Below are 25,282 nucleotides of genomic sequence, written 5' to 3' on the forward strand. Positions count from 1 at the left end.
TAGAGGACACTGCAACTTATGCGTTTCAATATCTCAACAACCGCTTCAGTGACAATTTTAAAATTTGGCATGCTTAGATCAAATTCCAGAATAACTCACATTTCCTAAATCTTAATTTGGCTCTGTCATCAAAATAGGCGCCAACGACCTGGCTGTGACCGATATCTTTTCACACAAAGGTTCAAACTTCATGAAATGCTGCATCATTACCACATTCTGGATAAACGGCAATTTCATGATATTCCATAGGGGTTGCTGTAACTTACACATTTCAATAGCTGCTTCTGTTCGAGGCTTTACAAAGATACTTTATTAATTTCATCACACAGGATTAACATATTTCTGGTTCCAAATTGTCCAAATGAAATTAGTTGCTATATTAATCAATGACTAAACAACAATTACTTAAGCTTAATATTTCCATGGTGTTTATCTTAATACATTTGCATTATTTTAATCCAATGAAGTGACTAATAGACCCTAAGAAAATGATTACCTGATGTACTGCAGTCAACAAATTTGGATGTTTTTGTTGTTGTTGTTGTGTGTGACCAGTCACAGGAAAATGTACAAATGGAATATGTTTCAACCAGTGTAGCCATACGGTTTGACATAAATTAAACATCTATGTATAAACTTCATCATCTATGCCTGTATGTATAATTTCTATTTCCTATCAAAAATACACAATTTGGAGGATCTGTTCAGGAGCAGGGGTGGTCCTTGCGTGCGTCCCCGTCCACATAGGTTCTCTCTCTGTGTAGCGCTCTGCGTAGAGCTGACCGCAGGATGTCGCGGTTGTTCAGGACGTTGTAGCAAGTAAGATCCATCAGCTTCTGGAAGTCCTCAGGCTGGTAGGCCAGTTTGGTAAGCGAGGTGAGGTATGGCGAGTCCTTGGTCCACCTCTCCCTGTTTCAATTCATCTTCCCCTTCTCGCTTGACTCCTTCAAATAACAAGCAGGAAGATGAGGTTATGATACAACTGGGCTGAAACATCCACTGGTTTGCTTTTCCAAAACACAAGTACACCCAAGAGCTTAACGAGGGGACGAGGGTGGACACTGAAAGATGCAGGGAATCTAATATATGAGAGTGGAGACCCTGGATCTTGCCAGTCAATGTAAATGTCTGATATTAAAACAATATGCCAGGGAGCCCAATATTTCTATGTTCATAGTCCAACTATCAACAACGTTAAGAATGTAGTTGGGCTGGTGTCCACTAACCTGGGGCTTTGAACTTTCTGAAGGTGAGGTTGACCATGGGGAAGTGAACCACAATGGGAGCTTTGGGATTGTTCTTGTCCTCAAACACATACACCTCCTTCATGGGCTCATTCTCCACACGGCTGAAATCGATGTGAGGGAACGGGATCCTGTGGTCAGTGCAGTGCTTCTGGGTTTTCTTCAGCACCTGAGAAGCAAACAGACAGGTTAACAAAACTGCGGTGTTAACAGAGTCGCAATTCTGCTCATTACAAGTTTGTGGATCATCAAAAGAGTTTGACATCATTATTTAAAGGTAAAATAACTACATTGTGTTGCTTTAATTCAAGCTTTAGGTTCAGGTATGTCCAATAGGACTGCTGAATATTCCATGGATGTCAAAAGCCTCTCGTATCAACAACAGCATCACAAAACCAGTGTTCCACACAGTGTGGCTGGAGATTTGAAAATTATTTCAGCATTTGTCATAGTCAGGGATGGATTACTGCACGGGCATTACCGGGCCCAGGTCCAGGGGCCCAAGGGGTCAGGGGGCCCTGAAGCCCAAGCCTTTGCATGGAATCATTGCCCCAATATCAAAAAATCAGGATGTAGGCTATAAATCTGATTGAATTTAGTATTGGCCATACCCAAAATGCACCAGAATACAGGAAATCACATCAAACTAATTAAAATAATTCTGGGGGTGCAAATCTAATCTCTCTCTCTCTCACTCACTCACTCACTCACACATACACACCCATCCTCCCTTGCTTCATTCATTCATTCATTCATGCTTCACTCACCTATCAGAAAAGGCAGACGATTCTCTGGAAGGTTGTTGAGCTGGTGACCCAGGAAGTACTCACTGCCAAAGCGCTTAGTAGGCACAAATGCACCGTACTTTGGAATACCCACTTCAAAAGGGGCTGAATTCACACCATTCTGCAATACAAAGACACAATGGTGGTACAGAGCCACACAGTTCCATAGATGAAGAACTACACCGTCTGTAAGATCTGCAAGCACATTTGGCTGTAGCTGTGGAATGGTCTTTCATGAGCCAAGTGAACATTTTCGTTAAAAATAGAAAACAGAGATTAAAACTAGAAACTTGCCGGCCTCTGCGTTGATGCCTTTCTGGCTACTCTTCATGTTCACAGCTGTGTAGATGGGCAGAGGATTCTGTCCCTCTGATACCGCCCTCTTCTGGTCAGAGAGGGTACTCTCCCATTTCTGCACTTGCAAGGAGCAGACACTTGGCTCTAGGATTTGCATTTCATCATTTACATGTCACATACGTGTGTGTGTGTGTGTGGCGTGTGTGTGTGTGTGTGTGTGTGTTATGTGTGTGTGTGTGTGTGTGTGTGTGTGTGTGTGTGTCTTAGTGTTTGTCCTCCTGTGTACACTCTGCCGTACCTTCCCATACCCTACCATAGATGAGGTGTTCGATAGCCAGACCCCACATGTCAATGTAGGACACTGGATGTCCCTCCTTTTCCTTCTGCTCCATCTCCTTTCTGTAGTAACCGATCTTCTCAGTGGACAGTATGTCCTTGTACCTCTGGATCATCTCAATCTTCATTGGCTCAGTGACCACACCCATGTCCTCTTTTGACCAATCAGAATTCTCATACAGAGTGGACATGGCCCTATGAGATGCCAATGTGTCATGTGATTAGGCATATAATGTTATATGGAATAATGAATGGTAAGAGGCAGGTTAGAGTGGTAATTAAGTAAGTATAAGTATAATACTCTTTTGATCCCATGAGGGAAATTTGGTCTCTGCATTTATCCCTACAACAGCGGCGCTCGGGGAGCAGTGAGGGGTTAGGTGCCTTGCTCAAGGGCACTTCAGCCGTTCCTGCTGGTCGGCAACCGGCAACCCTCCGGTTACAAGTCCGAAGCGCTAACCAGTAGGCCACGCTGCCCTCGTCTGGTAAGCGTCAAAGAAACTGATTTCTGATTGCAAAAGCAGTGTCAGCTACATCTAATTATCAATTTTCATTTATTTATGTAGATTTACTTATTTACTTACTGTATCATAAACCGCTACAAGGAAATGTCAAACACTGACTTTGAAAGTTGTTTCTTGAGTTAATTTAACGCCATTGAGAGATGTTACCTCACTTTTTTACCAACCGGATGAATGTTCTATAATGTTTCATGAGGAGACTCACCATGTGGACCCTGAAACGCCGGTGATGTAGCTGACAGCATCCAGGATCCCCAGAGTCTGGAGACCCCTCAGGCTACGTTTATACGGTGACGATGAAAAGAGAAGACGCAGAAGTGGCGTCTCGTCTTCATTTTTTTATTCACGTTTAGACGAGCATTCTCAGGGGGAAATCTTTATCTTTTGTTTATATGAAGACGCAAGAGTATGTGATATTCGATTGGATATGCATTCCAGACCGCTGGGTGGTGGTGTGATAGAACCCCCGGTACGTCACGCGCAGACATTCTAATTTGACAGTTTAGCCAGAGAGGTAATCAAGGATCTTTGGTTTCGCCGTTTAGACGGAGACGCAACCCGGGTCGTCTTCAAAACTCTACACTCTGGAAGGAGTCTTCAGATTTTTGCGTCTTCAAGCCCCGATGGCGGGGTCGCCGTGTAAACGAAAGGCACTTATGATAAAATATTTTGTCGTCTTCCTTCGCAATCGTCCTCGTATAAACGGCCCCTCAGACTCCCAAAGATGCCAGTCATCGCCCTGGTCCCTCCCCCTGAGCAAACCACACCCACTAGGGGGGCCTGGGCAGATATCTCTTGCAAAAAATCTCTTGTTGCAAAATTGTTCAAAACAGTAATAATATAGTGTTATGTCATGTAATAATATATTTAACAAAAAATATCAAATGGATGTTTCAATACATTGGTATACGAGCTGCAAGCAACTTCTCCTTTTGCGTTGTCATATTTGTATGTGTGGTAAATGCACCATGCACACACACACTGTACCTTATCTGTGTCTGGAGGAGAGCTGACACTGACACACACACAGTACCTTATCTGTGTCTGGAGGAGAGCTGAGCTCCAGCAGCTTCTGTAGAGCCCGACCCACCACCACCACCTTCCTCTTCTCCAGGAAGTGCTTCTCCGCTGACGGGATGTCAAAGTCCAGACGCAGCGCCAGCTCCTGCCTTTGCCTACAGGGTCACAGTCACAGAACAGCAGTCAGTAGAACATCATGAACTGAGTAGTTATACAATTAATCCAGACAGACAGACAGACAGACAGATAGATAGATAGATACTTTATTGATTCCCAAGGGGAAATTGAAGGTCTCAGTAGCATACAGACATCACACACAACATGCACTTACAGCAGAAAGAGTACATTCCAGGCTCCTCAGCACTGAAAACCAGCGACATGTTATGATTCATTTTACATGCATCTGATGTCCTGCAGTGTTTCCCATACATTGACTTATTTGTGGCGGCCCACCACAATATCAACATTGACCACCATTGACCACAATGATTTTCCAGGTTGTACTAAATTGTGCTTAAATCTGGTTAGCATCATAACCACGCTATGCTAATTTGTTAAAAACTGTTGTATTCAAGTTAATTCTGCAAACCAACCACCACAAATGGAATTCAATTCTGTGGGAAACACTGCCCTGGTTACATCTACTGAAAATTATGGCCTGTAGAGACTATCTAAAGAAATAAGCCATTGATCATGTCTAACGATCAAGGCAGTTAGTTGTTTGTGAAACTTTCTAACATCCTTGAGGGCTATGTATGTGGTAGCATAGTGGTTAAGGAGCTGAACTAGCATGTAGTAGCCAGAAAAGTTGTGGGTTCATTTCCAGATCTCCACCGTTGTGCCCTTCAGCAAGGCACTTAAAAAAAAAAATTCTTACTTTTTAAAAAAAATCCTTTATTTGATCCATTTTAAGTAAGAACAGTACTTTAAAACATTTTTTCAAAGTATAGGTGATAATTCATGCAATAGAGGGTTAACCCTGAGTTGCTCCAGGGACAATGGCCCTCGTAATATAATACATAAGTCACTTTGGATTAAAGTGTCTGCTAAAAATGAATAAATAATGTTAATGTCCATTCTGATTATTTCCTTCTCCACAGGGACAAAGAGCACATGCATGGCTTTAAAACAGCAGCAGGAAAACTATAAATAAAATCAGACTCAAAAGTGTTGTATGTGTTTATTACAACTTGAAACTAGATAGATATTTGTAACTGTGAAAATGATTTGTAGCCTACAAGTAATTGTCAATATTACAAATATGGGTAACATTTTACAATAATGGTACACTACTTAGCATTAGTTACTACCAGTCCATCACAGATTTTGCACTGGGGTGCTCTGATAACTACCTCCAACTCAACATTGACAAGACAAAAGAACTGGTCATTCATGCATCAAAATCACCCCCTGGACTCACTCACATCACCATCCATGGCCAACCAGTTGCACAGGTCAGCACTTTCAAATATCTTGGTCTCACCATTGACAATAAGCTTAACTTCAATGAACATGTCACCATCACACAGAAACGTGCACAACAGAGACTGTATGCAATACACAAACTAAGATCACTGTATGTTGCCCCCCCCCCCCCCATCTCTTTCTGCTACTCTACAAAAGCATCATCCAACCCCTTCTACTCTATTGCTCCCCCTGTTTCTTCACCATACTAAAGGCTCTGGTATGGTCCTGCGTCACATTTGCGCGTGTCCAAGACGTGCGTCATTTTTGACGCTTACACGAAGCATACTCCAGTTTTTGATCTCTTGAATGCGCGTTAGCCGATCAAGATTAGCGCATGCGCACTACGAGCTGATCTTAAAACTGTACTTCCAAAGCTACACCAGCATGTTGATTTTCCAACAAGAGGAGATAACATCCTGGACCTGGTCTACACTACACACAAAGGAGCATACAAAGCCACCCCCCTCCCCCACATTGGACTTTCAGACCATATCACTGTTATGCTAATGCCCGCATACAGACAAAGGGTAAAAGCGAACAAACCGGTTTGTAAGCAGGTAAAAGTGTGGCCTGAGGGAGCCTCCGATGCTCTTCAAGACTGCTTTGACACAACAGACTGGGAAATGTTTAAGCAGGCAGCCACTTACAACAACCGGACAGGCATAGAGGAGTATACAGACACTGTAACCTCTTACATCACCAAGTGCATCGATGATGTGACCCACACAAAAGACATCATCACTCGGGCTAACTGGAAGCCATGGCTGACAGGGGATGTCCTCAGGCTGCTGAGGGCCAGAGATAAAGCCTACAGAGCTGGGGATGAAGCTGGCATGAAAACAGCGAGAGCCAACCTGTCCCGTGGCATCAAGGAAGCAAAAAAGGAATACACTCACAAGATAACCACCCACTTCAAAGACAGCAGGAACTCACAAAGCCTATGGCAGGGCATTCAGGCCCTCACGGACTACAAGCCCGCGCCACAGAGCTGTGAGAGCAACATCCCTCTGCTCAACAACCTGAACCGCTTCTTTGCTCGCTTTGAAGCACAAAACAGCACCTGCCCACTGAAGACCCATCCCCCTCTACATGAGCAGCCCCTGTGCCTCTCTGCCGACAGCGTGAAGAGGACACTTGCTGCTATCAACACCCGTAAGGCAACAGGTCCAGACAACATCCCAGGTCGTGCGCTGAAGGACTGCGCAGGGGAGCTTAAGGATGTCTTCACAGACATCTTTAACACTTCCCTGAAGCAAGCCATCGTCCCATCATGTTTCAAAGCTGCCACCATCATACCTGTGCCGAAGAAAACTGCTCCATCCTGCTTCAATGACTACCGCCCTGTGGCACTGACACCCATCATCATGAAGTGCTTTGAGCGGCTTGTCATGTCACATATCAAAGCCATTCTCCCCCCCACCCTGGACCCCTTCCAGTTTGCATACCGAGCCAAGTGGTCTACAGAGGATGCAATCTGCTCTGCCCTCCACCCAGCCCTCACCCACCTGGAAAAAAGAGACTCATATGTGAGATTGCTGTTTATAGACTTCAGTTCTGCATTCAACACCATAATACCACAACAACTCATCTGCAAACTTGACAAACTGGGACTCAGTACCTACCTCTGCAACTGGCTACTGGACTTCCTCTGTCAGAGGCCTCAAGTAGTACGTGTTGGCAACAATACCTCAAGCAGCATCACACTGAGCACAGGGGCCCCCCAAGGCTGCGTGCTCAGTCCGCTGCTCTTCACCCTGCTGACGCATGACTGCACTGCAACATACAGCAACAATCACATAGTGAAATTTGCTGACGACACAACTCTGGTGGGTCTCATCACCAAGGGTGACGAGACTCAATACAGGTTGGAGGTCGACCATCTGACCACGTGGTGCAGGGACAACAACCTCCTGCTGAACGTCAGCAAGACCAAAGAGATTGTTGTTGACTTCCGGAGAGGTCACACCCAACACCTGCCACTGACCATCGACGGTGCTGTGGTGGAGAGAGCGAGCAGCACCAAATTCCTGGGGGTGCACATCAGTGAAGACCTCTCCTGAACCACCAACACTGCATCACTGGCGAAGAGAGCTCAGCGCCGCCTGTACTTCCTGCGGAAACTCAGGCGAGCAAGTGCTCCACCAGCCATCATGACCACATTCTACCGAGGCACCATTGAGAGCATCCTCTCTAGCTGTATCGCTGTGTGGGGCGGAAGCTGCACTGAATACAACAGGAAAGCCCTGCAGCGCATAGTGAACACAGCTGGAAGGATTATTGGTGCTTCACTCCCCTCCCTGAAGGACATTTACACCACCCACCTCACCCGCAAGGCGACCAAAATTGTGAGTGATGCAAGTCACCCCGCTCACAATCTGTTTGATCTACTGCCCTCTGGGAAGAGGTACAGAAGCCTGCGCTCCCGCACCACCAGACTCACCAACAGCTTCATACACCAAGCTGTAAGGATGCTGAACTCTCTCCCTCCTCTCCCCCCTCCACCCTCAGCTACATAACATCCTGGACATTGGACCCACAATGGCCGCCTGCACTACTCCACTTGCACACTTGCACACTTGTACACTTTACAACTTGTTGTTGTTGTCCTGAAAACACAACACTTCTGCTGCTCTTACATAACTTGCACCACTATGCCACTTTCTTTCTTACTTAGGTCAAACAGAACTACCCAAGCCTTTTATTGGCCTGACTTTGCACTAGTATTTTATTGACTGTCTATGCACAATTTCAACCAAATTTTGCTGCTCTTATTTTTTCATTAGTATATGTGCCCTCTTATTTACTATTTACTTACTTTTTTGTTTACTTGAATGTTATGTTTGTCTGTGGACTTAAATTGGTAAAATATGTCTTGTCTTCACCGTGGGATAGTGAGAAACGTAATTTCGATCTCTTTGTATGTCTGGAACATGTGAAGAAATTGACAATAAAGCTGACTTTGACTTTGACTTTGACAGATTGGAAACAACCTCTACATTCAAGACTCTCTCAAGCAGTAAGGTGTAATAGTAGCTTTTTCAATCAGTGTCTTAAATCATTCATGCATGTATGCGTGTATCATATTCTACATATTCCCCCATAGCTAGACTATGTGTTGGACATTGATGGCGACCCACATGAGCCCATTGTCCTATTCAACTCGGTGATGCTCAGAAGGTCAGACTTTTGGACTCTCGGTCTACAAAGAGATGTGGAAGCAACGGTAAGTATTAATCCAGTACAGTATCTTTTTTTTTATTATTATTTGTATTTTACTATTTCCTTATACTTGTTGACTGTTTCCTTTTTTTAGATTGCAAATTGTTGTTTCAACGTCATTGCAAACACTGCAAATGCACATGTAAGTCAGTGGTGCAGTCATTTTAATCTTAATTCTGTAAGAAGGGACCGGTTTTGTGTGGTTAACAGTTGAATTTTATGTAGTGTTGGCAAAGTCCTTTCTATCCTTTTTTTTTTATTAAAGGGGACAGCAACTATTGCTGTGGACGCCTATGTGGTGGTGACCTGGCTTCCTCCATTTTCTCTTTGCCCTGCTGATTCCATGCTCGTAAGTAGTCATGTAGTGAAAAGAATTAGCCTCTCAGCTTCCATGTCCTTCAAGTTCCTCTTTGATCTGTTTTTGTTTTCTCCAGTGTGACTTTGCATCCAAGGATGTTGTGCTTCTCCCAGCCTGGCACCCTGGACACTGGAGTTTGTGTGTGAGTAATCTTGTGTTGGCATGTATTTCTTGAATACACAGCACAATTTTTATACAACCCTCATGCTTATTTTCTATATGGTGCTGCAGATCGCAACATTGTCATCCACCATTAAAAATTGCTTAAAGTCCATTAGATATGAATGTAATGTGTGAAAAGCATATTTTTATCAGTTGCCTTGCCTAGTGTAAGTGGAGAGCTCAGTCAAGTACATAATTAAAACATCTGTGTTATGGGGCTGAGGAGGTAGATAGTGGCTGAGTGAGAAACATCAGCTAAAAGTGCTTTATGATTGCTATTGGGTTTGCAACCAACCCATGCCTTGCTATTCCATGAAATGAAACTTTTAACAAGTTCTCAAACCAAAACAGAGGACTATTCACTATTTTTACTCCCGTGATCCTAGTGGCTTTGGAGATGGCCGCTACCTAGATGTCTTCAGGTTTTTCCTAGAAATCTGATTGCTGGTTCTCCATGTTCATGGAAAACTCTGTCTTGAAGCATTGTTCATTTCAATCTCTAAACCTTTAAAAGAGCACTTGTAGTTTTATTTTTTATTATAATGAAGATGGTTTGAAACACCAGAAGTCATTCCTGCTTAAAAGGCCTTTCGAAACTTTGCTTCAAGAAGAGGTGTTTTTTTGTTGTTTGTTTGTTTGAGGAAGTATGGTAGTTTGGTTTTAAACCATAACTTCCTTTTATCCAGATTAAATTGTTTCCCCTGTTCATGCATTCCATATGTTCCATACATTCTTAAGTCTCTAAGGAATTGCCATCACTCCCAGGCCAGTTACTATCCGATATACAGTAGTTTAAAGCCGTGGTACCCAAACTTTCAGCTGTGTACACGCATGCATGTCAGGGCAGAGTACTGGCAATTCCTTATTGGGCATCAATATTACATTTGATAGAGATGAATTGCAATTAATACTACTTCAAAATAATTTTCAGTAACCTTGCACACCAGATGGCCAATGAGGAGTGGAAAGTCCTTTTTTTTTTTTGGCAGACCATGAGGTAAAACATTAACATGTGTATTTGGAGGCCTAATGCACTGTGGTTATTATTGCAACATAGACAATTATGCATTCCTATGTGACTGTTGTTGCTGTTAAAGGTAAAATGTATTACCTGTTAAATGACATTGGGGTAGAAGGAAAGGAATGGGTTTAAATTTGCCAATACATAGGGATTATGATCACTTACCATGCTCTTTTGTTATTTTTCTAGTGCGCATCCCATCAGTATCTCAGCAACAACTGTGGGGTGTTTATGTTGATGGTGAGTTGTAGCCTAATGTTTCTGAAATGTCTGTCTTGTTGACTTTTTCAAAATGAATAACTTTCTACCCCCACTTAATATCTTAATTTCAGTATGCAATGTGTGCTACCCTCGAAAGACCTCAGAACTTCAGTGAGGTGGGTTCTGTCTCTTCAATGCATTACATTCCTAGTCATTCACTCAGTCATCCTCACCCACCACAGCTATCATTTAAAACTTTACTTTTCAGGCTGACATGACCAGTCTTCGACGGTGGTGTTGTACTCGGCTGTTTACTGTCGAAAGGTACTACTTTGTGTCCTTAGTCTGTGATTTGCCTACATTTGGTGATGTAGGCCAATATGCTAAATTCACTCTCTCCATCTCTCAGCAATCCTGAAGGACCAGGGGCCACACCTACTACAAGAGAGGACCAACACCAGGAGCAGGAGCAGCCTTACCTCCCTATAGAGATTCTGCAGAAGATTGTGGGGATTACCCTGAGAATGGACATGTGCATGCTGCACACTCTCAATAGGGTATCAAAGGTTTTCCAAGACCTAACGCGGCCTTTCCGTCCCATGATTTATATCAATGAAAGTCTGGCAGAGGATCTTGGCATTGATGACAATCCAGTGCGTGTTAGCCTTGGAAAAATATACAAGACGGCAGGCCAGGCCAGTGGCGTTGTTTTATGGTTGGTGCATTTGTTTTCAGCAAAAAACAATTGGTTAAAAGCCTGCTTAGTACTGAGGCATACAGGGTATGGGAGGTATTTGGTTGAAGATGTACAGTTTCCAGAGTAGTAGTTTCCTGTCTTATTTCTTTGCCCTGCATGTCAGACTAGCCAAGTCTCTCTCTCTCTCTCTCTCTCTCTCTCTCTCTCTCTCTCTCTCTCATTGGCAATTTGTGGTCACTTTACCTGTGTTTGGTAAGGGTCAGTCTCTGTTTTCTATCTCTGAGAGATTCTGCTCATTTTTATTCTCTGTTTAGGGCAGGGCTGTAGTACTCGAGTCCGGTCTTGGACTCGAGTCCGGACTCGAGACCGTTTTTCTATGGTCTCGGACTTGTCTCGGACTCGCTAGTATTTGGACTTGGTCTTGTCTCGGTCTCGGCCACTGGTCTTGCCAAATATGGCTTTTGGTCTCGACCGAGTCCAGGTGTCTTTAGGGCCATCAAAATTAACGTGTTAATCGCCGCGATTCATTTTGAAATACATAATGCGTTACAAAATATTAACTCAATAGTGTTTACCTTTGTGGGGGGTTGATGTCACGTAACGGAAGCCGCAAAACCTAAAACCGCAAGCCTGAGAGTTTATTTTACTGTCTGTGGAGTTAGCTGAAGATAAAGAGGAACCAACATTTAGCCAAATAGTAGCTTTACTGCAAACTGCTTTTCACTCTTGTTAGATAACGTTTACAATGTCAAAATGCACCAACTGCAACAGTTACATAAAGATGATACTTTTCGGCTCCTCTCCATTAAGATCCAACTTGAACGTATGCTACTCCATTTAATTAAGAGCGCGTCTGAACGCACACGAGAAGGAGAGAAAACGATTGGCAGGCTCCAGCTGGCTTGTCGTTGTTGATGATAATTGATATCTCCTTTTTAATATAAGAAACTTATAAAAGGAAGGCAACAAAGACGAGGTTAGAGGAGATTGCGGATTTATCCGATTTCCACTACTGACCAGTTATAAACATGTATGTAGGCTGCACTCACTGTGATTTGAAAAATGGACAAAAATATGAAGAGTTGTCTTTGCCTTTGTGTAATGGAACTGGTGAGTCTTGAAGTCTTCAATAATTTGTTTACATGAAGCACATATTATGCCGATTGAAACACATTCCATTCAGATAGCTAGGTGACTGGCTCAGGCTCATCATTCACTTTTAATTGCAAACAGAAAATGTCTAGCTAGCATCATGTCATTACATGCTTCTATTTCCAAAGGAATGAAAACTGTTTATACCAACTTAATATCATGCTTATCATTGTTAATATTGTACAATACATGTGGTACAAACAATATTAGAGCTTGTGGACTAGCTATAGGCTATATTTCAATGGAGCTGGTAAAAAAAAGATCATTATGAGAACGTGGCCACAATGGGCTTAAAGTAACAGTGCACAATTTACAAATGAGTTAAACAGCATCATATGTGTAGTATTTCTTAAGAAATGAATACTTTAAAACACAATTACTGTGTCAGTATTATCATTTAAATAATATAAAAGTGTTTTACTTTTACCTTTGTGGTTACTCATTAATTTTGTGATTTATGTTGAAGCTTTAGTCTTTAGGAACTTTTTAATTGCGGTTAATCGAGATTAATTCATTTCAAAATATATATTTTGAATCGTTTGACAGCCCTATAATAATATTGGAGAAGGGGAATGGCTACACTTACAAATCCTGGGTGTGTTCACACTGTTTTTGCTTTTAGATAATAATAATAGTAACCCAAAATGATTGTCTTGATACTGTCATGCATAAGACTTTTTTTCCTATCCTGGACTCGGTCTTGACTCGGACTCGAACCTTTTTGGACTCGGTCTTGTCTTGGACTCGAACCTCTTTGGACTCGGTCTTGACTTGGTCTCGACTAGTCCTGGTCTTGGACTTGTCTTGGACTCGACAAAGGTGGTCTTGACTACAGCCCTGGTTTAGGGCCATTGTAACATTGTAATGTTTTTTAGTTTCTTTCCAATAGTCCAGATAAGCTTATTTACATTGGTTTATAATTTGGTTTACTCTGATTTTGTTTTTGGAAAACAGTGTTGTGAGACTGGTCCGGGTGTGTTTTGGGTGGGGTGGTTAGTCTCAACAACTGATGCACACAGGAGGGGACCTTTTTTTCCTGAGTTTTATTTTATAAAAATATTTTATAAAACGTTTATATTGTGTTAATTGAGTCCAAAAATAAAGTTTACTGAAGTTGTAAATGTTAAAGTATTTGTCTTTCTTGAAAATATTATTATGTAATAAGAGAGCCCTTGTGATATGCCATCTGGTAAGTGAAATGTATCAGACTATCAGTCTGCCTATGGACTATTGAGCATTGGGAGAGGGTGCCACAGGGGTAGGGGGTCATCTGTGTGTTAGTGAGGATGAATTGGGCAACAAAGGGTGAAAGGTTTGGTGCATTGTGCAGGTTAATGCTGTGTGTGTAAAGCAGTGATTGCCAGTAATGCTGAGCTGAGCTGAGACCATTGGGACAGGGAAACTAGCCTATTTTCTGCACTGGTACTGCAATATTTTCGTTTCCAAATTTTGCTTTATGCAGTATGATATAAGTGGACGAACACTATAGGACTAGTATTCGTTATGGATGTATTTTTTTTTTTCGTATCCAAGTCATTGCATTTACTGCAGTACTGATGGATCTACTGCTGCAGTAGCCTAGGCTACAACACAGCTTTTCGTAAGGAGATGAACTATTTGACAAGTTGAACTAAATAGCATAAAGCACAAACCAACATTTTCTACAGATACACCTAATGAACACCAGTACAATCGTAGCTGGCTAAACTATAAAGCAAACTGCAAAGTCCGGTGGTTGGCTTTCCTTACGGTAGGCTTGGTTGAACGTAAGTAAAAATGTATCTAACGCTAACGTCAAAACAACCCTGATTTTGAAATCCATGCTGGACCGGATGTTGACAGTTACACATCGGAAGAGGAGGAGGAAGAGAGGGGTGTTCCCGTTTAGCTCCAAAACCGCCCATTTATGGACGCAGTCCGACGATATTGTAGTTCCCAGACCCCATCTCAATGAGATGAGGTCTGACGTTAGCCAGGCTACTGTGCACATATGATAACAATCAACTGCAAATGCTCTGGAATGTTTTCCACACACAACAATGTTGGCCTACCAATGCCTAAAATCCCTTTCAAATGAATGCCTAGCGCCGAAACGTCAGTACATCTGCCAATAAAGTGGTGACTCTGTAAAGCAGCAGTGTTGCGTTTTTCCCTTACTTTTTTTAAAAGGCCTACCAATGCCTGCATTGACTTAACATAATCAAGTGCAGTGTTGTGTTGTGTTCTTTTTTGTCAAATGTCAAAAACTGTTTCTGTTTGGGTTAGCTGCCTGGTCTATAGCTACATTCAGTGCAATAACCAAACTGCGCATGTGATGAAGCGTATGGTTAAAGGAACACACCACCGTTTTATGAAAAGAATCAGATAATTGGGCAAAAGCATGTTTGTCTCCCTGCATGCATTGTCTTAGCACTGCTACTAGGGCACAGAGATTGTCCATGCTGTGGCGAGTGAGACAAGTTACTGTATGTGTTGCGTGATATCTCTGCGCCCTAGTAGCAGTGCTTCGTCTGTGCTTCGCAAGAGAGATTCCATTCACTATGCTAACATAAGCTAGCAGTGGCGCTGCCGGACTAAGACAATGCATGCACGAAGACAAAAATGCTTTTACATAAGGAATAATGTATAGAACGCCGGTCATTATAGGGAAAATAAGTCCCGACAGGGCGAACCAGACCCCGACGCATAGACGCCCTGAAGGGACTTATATTCCCAATAATGACCGGCGTTCTATACATTATTCCGCTTATAGACGTCTCCTGAATAAGTCCCGCCTCCGAAGCAGCCGTGTCCACCCAACTTCCGGGCGTCGAATGCCTATGGGAAATAACATGGCATTTCGAAATATCATACCTGTCAAACATCTGTAGGTGGCGAAGTAGAAAAAATGGTGGGCCGATTGGCCTACACACTTCTGCCATCTAGTTTCATAACCTAGCCTATTTGTTACCGTTCATCGTGGCATTTGCTGAGAAACAAATAGTTTGAATCAACACACGCTGAACGTGAATCAAACATTCTTTAGAACACAGCTGATTAACCGTCTGCTTTCACTTTTGAATGAAGTTCCAGTCCTTGCGTAGTGATATGAAAGACGTATCAGAAGCACAAAACCCATTGCCATTGACAGCGGTAATTATATGTTTGCAGCGGTATTACATGAAAATATTTTACCGTAGAACTTTGGGAAATCCAATTCAAGCCAATGGAGCGTTCTACTTGGCGTGTAAAGAGCCGTGCAATAATCACATCTAACTCTAGGGGAGGGTTAATTTTTTGGCTGTGTTCCAGTAATTTGTTGTTTTGTACTCTGTCTTTAATTATTCTATGTTGTCTTTTATGTGTTTTAACTATTCTATGTCCTTTTTTAAACATTTGCACTGCCCTTTTATACTTTTATGTACAGTAGTCTTTGTTTTTATTTATGTAAAGCAGGGGTTTTCAACTGATTGTGAACCAGTGACCACCATTCTGGCTAATTGCACCCCAGGACCACCACTGAATAAAAATACTGATTCCCACATTGCAACTACATTACTGAATCCATGGTCACGGACCACTAGCAAAGTCCTCATGGACCACTGGGACCACTGATTGAAAACCCCTGATGCAAAGCACATTGAATTACCCATGTGTATGAAATATGCTATATAAATAAACTTGCCTTGCCTAGGTTACTGTATATCAGGTAACGTGGTGGGCAGCCGTGGCCCACTGGTTAGCACTCTGGACTTGTAACCGGAGGGCTGCCGGTTCGAGCCCCGACCAGTGGGCCGTGGCTGAAGTGCCCTTGAGCAAGGCACCTAACCCCTCACTGTTCCCTGAGCGCCGCTGTTGATGCAGGCAGCTCACTGCACCAGGATTAGTGTGTGCTTCACGACACTGTGTGCTGTGTGTGCTGTGTGTGTTTCACTAATTCACGGATTGGGATAAATGCAGAGACCAAATTTCCCTCACGGGATCAAAAGAGTATATATACTTATACTTATACTAGGCCTATAGCCTACAGTCATACATCATACTATGTTTGGTGTCGTGCTCTCGTGTGCCCTTGCTGTTTTACAAAAACGGCTGTGTTTCCCCATTTAAAAAAGAGACATATTTCACTCGCTTGTAGGCCCTATAGGCCCTTTCAAGAGAGTTCCATTATCAGCATCATAGTTGGCCCCACAAGACTTCCTTTTTAACATTCCATATGTTATCTTAATGCAGAGGAAGTAGATTGGGGCCCAAATAGAACGTTCAAGCATTGTTTTTGTTGTTATTGTTGAAAGGGTCAATAGGCTAGTCATCAAAAGCTGTTCACTTGATGCTTTCTGCGTCATTTTCATTCCAACCGAATTCTTTTCAGGAAAGCCAAGAACGCGAATGTATCCTGAACTAATTAGGATTTGCCTGGCTTGACCAGATAATGACAAGTTTTGACAGGACTTAATAAGTCTGTTCAACAACATCAGTTTTACCTTCCTGAATGGGAGCTCTTGAATGATCTTTAAGTGAACTGCAACTGAAACATGTGTAGGCTACTGTGTTCTTGAGGATGGTAGGCTGTATATTTCACATTGCCGATGGATGTGCACATGGAATGAACAAATAAGAACTTTTTGACTTCTCATGAGCTAAGTCTTGGTTCAAATATAGGCTAATGAAGTTGAATTGCGAGGCAATGTCGTACGTGCCCAATACTTAGACTATTTTATGTTCTTTTATTTACGGTGCCCTTCGGTCCAAGGGGAAAATGTAATTATAAGTTGCTTTATACATAACATAACACCATCAAGCATCACGTCCCCCTAGCTTTAACTCAGCAAATGGGTAGCCATATTACAATAAGCACGCTGATTAAAGTTAAAAGAAAAAAACGTAAAAAAAACGTAAATTATTAGTAAGATTTAAATAATTTCACTGAGCTAAATTGCTAAATGTTGTTTCAGAGAACTTTGGCAGAAGTTAGTCTGTCGTTAATAGGGCACCAATCTTTGGCTAACTGTTCATGAGGATCCGATTTAAAATTAGACTGATCAATAATATCGATGATTAGATTCCCTGCATAGTCGAATACATATTTTACAGGCTCCCAATTCGTTCATACTTTGTTTGCGATTGCTTGTTGTCTGCTTACCTTGGGCATGACAATTTTTCGATGCTCCACCAGTCTCAAACTGAAGCGAAGCTACTACAGGCTAAAGGTGTTTAAGTCGTTAGACCGGTTACGTTATGTTGTTATGAGTGCGAGTCAGTCGAATCAGCCGGCTACATGAGTGGATCTGTAGACGAGCGAGTAGCCCAGTTTCTACTCGTGTCAAGGTGATAATAATAATAATAGGCCTAATGAGAATAGTAGTAGTAGTAGTAATAATAATAATAATAACAATAATAATAATTTATTCACTGCAGTGGGGTATTCCAGAAAGGAGGTTTAACAAACACTGAGATAAAACTTAACCTCTGGGTTGTCTGAACCAGTGGCGACTAAACTCGATCTGTCGGTTCCAAAACACCGGTTACCAGTTAGTTCAATCAACCCTGTGTTAGATAACCTCGAGTTGTGCGCGTTCACGGCGAACTTATAAAGGCATCATCTATTGAGAGTCGAAACCATGAGTGAAACCGGCGAAACGAAGAGCACCGTATTTTTCAGAGGCGGAGTAGCAAGTTCTCCTCGAGGCTTACGAGGAGAGAACTGTGATAACAAAAAAAGAGCAATACTTGAGCATCTGCCAAGGAACGAGACCTTGCTTGACAGAGAATAGCCTAACTGACCGTGTAAATGCGTACGTTTAGGATAGCCTATGTCAAAAGCACAATTAAATAATTTAGTGGACATTACGTATTGTATTGACTGCTTTGAATGATGCTTTCTTAAACTAGTCTACCTTGTCACAGATTGAGTGGGCCATTTACTCCTTGAGATTCACAAATGTAATTTTCTATTTTAACGCGGGTTCTGCAGCTGTGGGTCAAGTTAAAGGAACCGTATGTAAAAAATGTATTTTAATTAATCATAAAATTGCCCTGATATGTCACTAGACATTAAGAAATCATGTTCATTTCAAATACTTATATCACTGACAACAGTAGTCTGGCCAGGATATTGTCATTTAAAAAGTGAAGTTGCAGCCCTCAACTGATGTTGATGTTGTCATGTTGTGTTTTGGCCTAATGCGCCACCCTCCACCTATCTACTAATCACAAAGTCAGTAGTGTTTCGTCATCCGGTTGCCAACTCTGCCAGTCAGAGGGGAGGGGAAGGGGATACACCGCTCTACAGTAATTTGAAAGTGATTGTAGTACCCGTTTTGGCCACAATCTTACATACGGTTCCTTTAAACCTTTGCGCTCCAGCATCGGAAGGGTGATGAATGTCGGAAGGCATGGGTAGCCTATCCTCTATCCCCCAGTAGCATACCCATCAAGTTGTCCTGTAATTGCACATATAACATTAAGTTACAGCCTACACATTAATAAGTCTGTAGTGGATCTGATAATATTCTAGTAAGGTGAAGGCCTGCCCTAACGCACCCTGTTGAAATGTGTTGCTCAAATTAGCCTCCCGGATAGGCTACATCATTCCTGGCATCGTGTAGGTCTACTGGGCCCTGCCATTTCGCCTCCACGTTTGTGATAAGATGTGAAGCATAATCACATATAAAAAGAGAAGTGGCCTATGACCTATCCATTCGACCATAAGGACATTCTGAAAAAGCCAAAGCCCGTTAATTGAAGCTCACCAGCTAAGACAGCCTATCGTCGGTGCACATTAAGTGATGCCGACCTACCAGTTGGGTACTAATGATCCTCGTGGGTTTGTGTCCATGAAAACGAACTAACTGCTTTAGCGCAAGGCAAACTTTACGCACCGACCGACACTACAAAAACTCCCACTCGGAGAGAGCGTGTGTAGCCTATTAAAAACTATTTTATCCAAAATTCCATCAGCATTCTTAACCAAACTTAGTGACAACACGCACAGCCCTACCTGCATGACAGCTGTTATGCAGTCTTTATTTAAACGTATTTATTAATTTTCTATATGTTTTCCCTTTTTTGTAGGCTACTGTACTTGTTTTAATTATATCTTCAATGTGTCTGAGATGTTGTTTGTCCATCTGTCTGGTGGGCCAAAGACAAATAGGCTAGCTAGCACCATGTGTAATGTAGGGATGGAGAATGCTTTTCAAGCCTACAGCCTATATTTAGGATTCAGCTGAAAAACTCTATGTGACTCACTCTCTCATGTGATGTCGTGGTCTTATCGCCCTCTCACGGTGAATTGCACGGATGAATATTACATGATTTTGTGCTTCTTTGTCAATCGGACCTTCGTCAAAATGAAACGCCATTGTGTGACAAGTGTAAAAATAGCGGCCTGATTGAACATGCACTAAAATAACCGAACATAATTGAAGATAACCTGAACAAAACCTACCCCCTACCAGGTTAAGTTCAGAGCCTATGTTACCATAGTTACTCACACAGCCTGATCATTTTTGAGCTTTCTGGAACTGAAATCCCAGGTTTACCGCTAACTCTGGGTTAACATACCCAGCTAAGCCAGTAAACCTGCTTTCTGGAATACCCCTCTGGGCATTTCTACGTTCCTGTATCTATGTCTACATTGAAAGTCAATTGCTTAGGCTAGGTTAAGACAATAAATAAACAGTCTGGCTCAAACTGCTTTCTTTCCCGTGAGTGGGTGGAGGTTTTGATGCTATTATATTAGGCTATTTTATATAATATTATATTATATTATATGATATTATATTAGGCTACCTAACAGTATAGCCATGATTAATAGTAATATTAGTTGCCTAGTATTAGCAGCCTATAATACTTATTAGAATAGATTCCTAGTAGCCTACTATTAGACCTAGGCAAACTTTTCTATTGTTAACAAAACAACAACAAATAATTAATTATTATAATATAGGCTACCCTCTCTGTCAATAAGATCAAAGTTTCTGAACATGAGCACCAAAAAGATGAACAATGTGTGGATGCACTTTGACCAGGAGAGCAAAACTCTAAAGGCTAAATGCAAGTGCTGCAAAAACCTGGTTTCAAATCATGGAGGATCCACATCCAACATGAGAAGGCACTTAACGAAATGAAGCACCCCATGGCACTGCTTGAACGTAGGACTGAATTTCTTTGTGATTTAGCAATACTGACTCAAGTGACTCAAGTGACTCGTTCAACCCGGATCAGTTTAGTGAGTGACTCAGAATAACCCGGATCCTTAAAAGGAATCGAGTTTGACAGGCCTACTACAGGCGCCACCCTGTATCTCGAGGGGTTGCCCCCCACCATCACGCACTACTGTGTATAGGCAGAGAATGTCTAATAAGGTAACGGGCTCTGGTATAGGGCACCAAGGGACAGACGGGGAGCATCATTTAGCCAATGAATAGAAGTAGGCTAGCTTTACAGCAAGCTGAATTTCACTCTTCCTCAGAATCAGCTTTATTGGTCAGGTTTGCGTAAACACACTGAAAAAATAAATCGCTGGACTGGCTACTTGATTTTATCATGTAGGCTACATCAGTTGCACATGAATGAAATGTCTAGAATTAGGACAGCATTTCTCTTTAGGCCTACAAAATTGATTCATGTTGTGATAACCTAATTTGATCAAGTAATTCCAATTAAATTGATTAGGCTTACATGAAATATTCATGTAATTTTAACATGATTGTCTTGTACACGCTTCAGGTTAGCCTGACGAGCCAGACCTACATTAAAATGTAGGGTCTGGGCACTCACCGTTCGCAGTGCTCAGTCCGAGGGGCGGGATAATCAGTTGTCTTTCAAATTCCCTCTGCACGCAATAGGACAGCGGCAGCGCTATGAGTCCCATGCGTTTCCCACCAGCGGAGCTAGTTGGCTAGTTCAAACGTTTGCCAACTTAATAAAAGCTTAACTCGTGTCACACTGTTCGCCAGCAGCAACATCCATCTTATTTGTTTTCAAGTAGCAGGGAATTCAAGGCAAACCGTTGCAACTCTGCCATCAATCATTATGTTAAGCCCACCTAACGACTCTATACACGATTTCATTGGCCTGATTAAGTTTCGATTTCGGGAGCTCACAAGCCAACGGAGAGTTGCTAGACTAGCTAGGGGCGCGTCTAGATTTCTAGGCTAGCTTCAGGTGGCATGGACCCTGGAAATCCAGAGCTCTCGCGAGAGCACAATGGAATTGCCTCTGCGAGACACTCTGACAATGAGCAATGATGCACGTTACTTTTACCCCTTGCATCCCGTGGAACCAATCAAATCGGCGTCGAGCTATACTGGTGACGACAGCGCTCCAACGTTTGAGGTCAGTAAACGTTGATCGTAGTGTTATTCAATTACGTTACAATTCAGAGTAAACATTGGTCTAGTGTTATCCAATTGCGTGTAGTGAGATTTTCAAATGCATGCTTGGTGCCGCCCCTCGAGTTGGGCCATTACATTGTTCGTGGCCAGACCCTTAATCTTTCTAGAAGAATATATACTCTTTTGAGGGAAATTTGGTCTCTGCATTTATCCCAATCCGTGAATTAGTGAAACACACAGTAAGGTGAAGCACACACTAATCCAAGCGCAGTGAGCTGCCTGCAACAACAGCGGCGCTCGGGGAGCAGTGAGGGGTTAGGTGCCTTGCTCAAGGGTACTTCAGCCGTGCCTACTGGTCGGGGTTCGAACCAGCAACCCTCCGGTTACAAGTCCGAAGCGCTAACCAGTAGGCCACGGCTGTATTGAAAGTAGGCATTCAGATCGGCATAGTATTGCAACATGTTAAAGGAAGATATTAGTGATATTAAAGACACCTCTGTTCAGGAGAATGCAACTAGTGTCGCGACCACCAGCGCGAGTATTTAGGTTACTGCACATTGTCGCCCTACAGGTCGGGACTCAGGAATGGCGAGTACGTAGGCGCCTTTAGGCTTCCCCTAGAGGTGACATCAGTGTCTGTTTCACAGTTTACAAAATGCATGGTATGCATTTGTCCTGCTTTTAGTAGCAAAGTGGTGTTCAGAATACCATGTAGAGTTGAAAGACGTTGTTCGTTTCGCCATATGCAACTTGGTCTAGGGCAGCAACGGCATTCATTCAATCAATCACGAGGGGAGTTGTCGCATCGACTACTTTGCGAAAAGGAAATCTGTGGAGTTTTGTGATGTCCCGTGCTACGGTGATGGCGGAGGGTCAGAAATGATGACACGTAACAGCGGCGAGTAGCCTACAGAGGCCTTGAAATGAGGCATAGCCTATGTGCTCATGAAATGCGTAGATGTAGCCTAGAATGTAAAAAAAAAAAAAAAAAAACAGAACACCATGGGTGGGATAGAGTAGTGCAATTGCTCGTTGTGCAGTAGGGTAGTGCAAAATTCAGTTGTGCGGCCATTGATGTCCCTGTCAAGGTTGATATGTTCATGGACACCTCAACAAGCACAGGCAAGGTACAATATACAATGAAGTAAGGCTGAATTTTTTCGATTCTGAGATATAAATTGATATTTTTTCTCAAGGAAGTATCGATTTGTAAGCCGCGAGTTTCAATACAAGTCCCATTCAAATCCCCCGTGTTTATCCTCGTTCGCGTTGCAGGAAGAGCGATTTGGTCAGCCAGTCGCTAGTGTCGCTGTAGAGCAAGTTACCTGTACTAACTTTACACAGACGCCAACGTCTACCTCTTCCTGTTTAGGAGTCAGAGCGAGGAGATTCAAGAAAATGGTGGTGAATATAAATCCAGCACCTTCATGCTTAAAAGCAGATGTGTGGGAGCACTTTGGGTTTAAAAAGAAGAAGGAAATCGACGACTTCTATGGAGTTAATTTCTAGTTAATTTCTTATGGAGTTAATGTCTAATTTCTCAGTTTAAACCCAATGATAACTTTTCCAGCCGTCTTTCCTGCTACTGTATGTGTTACTGTCTTTGTGTTGCTGTCGTCCATGGCAACTGATAGCATGGGATGACAACATAGCGGACAAGCTCTGAAACCTCTCAAATCGCCACGTGACAGCAAGCTACCATGACATATCTCCTCATTCTCAATACATCATAGGAGTGATTAATCTAGACTGGAGTAACTCAACATTTGACACCTCAATATTTTTAGTATTCTAAAGATGTCACATAGCCCGTTATAGTTACCAAATTGATAACCAAGGAGCCAGAAGTGAACACACATGGATAGCTATAAAAACTGTGCTTTCATTATACAACTAAAATCGACAAAATACTTTTATAGTCTTACCCAGGGGTGTGGTGTCAAACTCATATTAGGCAGTGGGCCGGATTTGTTGGAATGAGACCTCGTGGGGGCCGTCAAGGTCATTTTCTTTTCTATGCATTGGTATCAGATTGTTGTTTGATGATATACTCCTCCACTTATGAGCAAACAAGTACAAATCATCTACATTACTGACATCATATCCATCTCTTTCTCTCTTGAAACACCCTACTTCCATGTCAGTGCTAGGTTTAATCAATTTATCACATACATTGCTCATTATAAATTATTTGAAGATAGCTGCATGTGAATATCTTTTCTTTCTAATTTTCCCTTCCTACCCAAAACATCTTGGGGGCCGTATGAAACCTGCTGGTGGGCCTGATCTGGCCCCCGGGCCTTATGTTTGACACCCCTGGTCTAACCCTTGAGCCAGCTCCTTACTATGTGATCTCAAAGGCGATGCAGTGCTTGTTTGCACCTCCAACAGCATGGAGTACCTGGTTACCTCCCCAAAACGCCCTCAGACACCCACAAATACCCGTATGTTTGTGTGAAAGAATATTCGGATCTACGGTTTCTAGAGCCACAGTTGTTTGTCATCACTCTAACCCTTTATCGGAGTCAGGAAACATTTTCATTAGAAGGGCAGAGATTACCGCAAAATTGGCAGCAAGAAAAGCGGAAACTGAAATGGAAGAAGAAATTGAGATACAACGGCAACAACTGAAAAAGCTTGAAAACCATAGAGACATCAAGGTTATGGAAGCCAAACTAGGAAGAGTCAAAAGCCAAAAGTTTGCAATGTAGTCAAGCATGCAGTGATATAATGGATTCCAGTCCACCTGTCAATAATAAATTATGTCTGCAAGAGCCTAAGGTTAAAAGTGCAAGGTTGTCAAGCACACGGTGATACAACTGTAATGTCTTTAACATGACTTGCTGTTCCAGAGCCCTCCATATTCTCTGGGGACCCACTTAAGTTTATTAAATGAAGTAAGCTTCAAGGCTCTTATACAGAGAGAGACTGTTCCATTTACAAAAATATATTAATGGCGATGCAAAATCTGCTCTGGAAGGCAGCTTTTACAGAAAAGATGATCAGGCCTATACCAACAAGCGTGGGTTAAGTTGAATGCAAGATATGGTCACTCTTGCCATCAGAGAGAGGCTTAATATATGGCCAAAATTTGGCACAAAGGAGTACTGTATATTAAGTTAAGAGAATTTAGTGACTTCTTGCAGTCATGTAGTGACGCCACAACTTTACATAGACGACATCTCCCACCTCCAGCAGTAGAGAGACTCCATCAGATCCTTCTTCAAAGCCGCTGATGACTGCAGGCAAGGACAACATGCTCTCCATTTTTATAAAGAGAATCTCCTGTAGGTCTAGATGCATGACCAGAGGGTAAACCCCTCTGACCTGATGGTAATTTTGATACCATAGATTTAATAGAGACCCAGTCAGACCAATAGTATGAAAAATCAGGAACAGAGTTTATTTACAATGATGCGCATCAAGGGAGAGACAGCATGACTTCACCTAAAGATCCATCAGCTGCTCTAACTAGACAAGGA

General features: G+C 42.4%; 1 protein-coding gene across 1 annotated transcript; it reads right to left on the reverse strand.

Annotated features, from left to right (window-relative positions):
• Positions 1-290: 290 nt before the first annotated feature.
• Positions 291-19,280, reverse strand: LOC121685575 (cytosolic phospholipase A2 zeta-like). Its single transcript, XM_042066178.1, is given in 12 exon segments — positions 291-851; positions 853-944; positions 1,227-1,442; positions 2,012-2,132; positions 2,134-2,150; positions 2,324-2,446; positions 2,640-2,857; positions 3,389-3,522; positions 3,847-3,963; positions 4,217-4,358; positions 18,813-18,902; positions 19,003-19,280. Coding segments are annotated over 11 exon segments (1,371 nt in total). The 5' UTR covers positions 18,857-18,902; positions 19,003-19,280; the 3' UTR covers positions 291-704.
• Between the last annotated feature and the right edge of the window lie 6,002 nt (positions 19,281-25,282).

The sequence above is a fragment of the Alosa sapidissima genome, chromosome 16 (genome assembly GCF_018492685.1).
Source record: "Alosa sapidissima isolate fAloSap1 chromosome 16, fAloSap1.pri, whole genome shotgun sequence".
NCBI lineage: Eukaryota > Metazoa > Chordata > Actinopteri > Clupeiformes > Clupeidae > Alosa > Alosa sapidissima.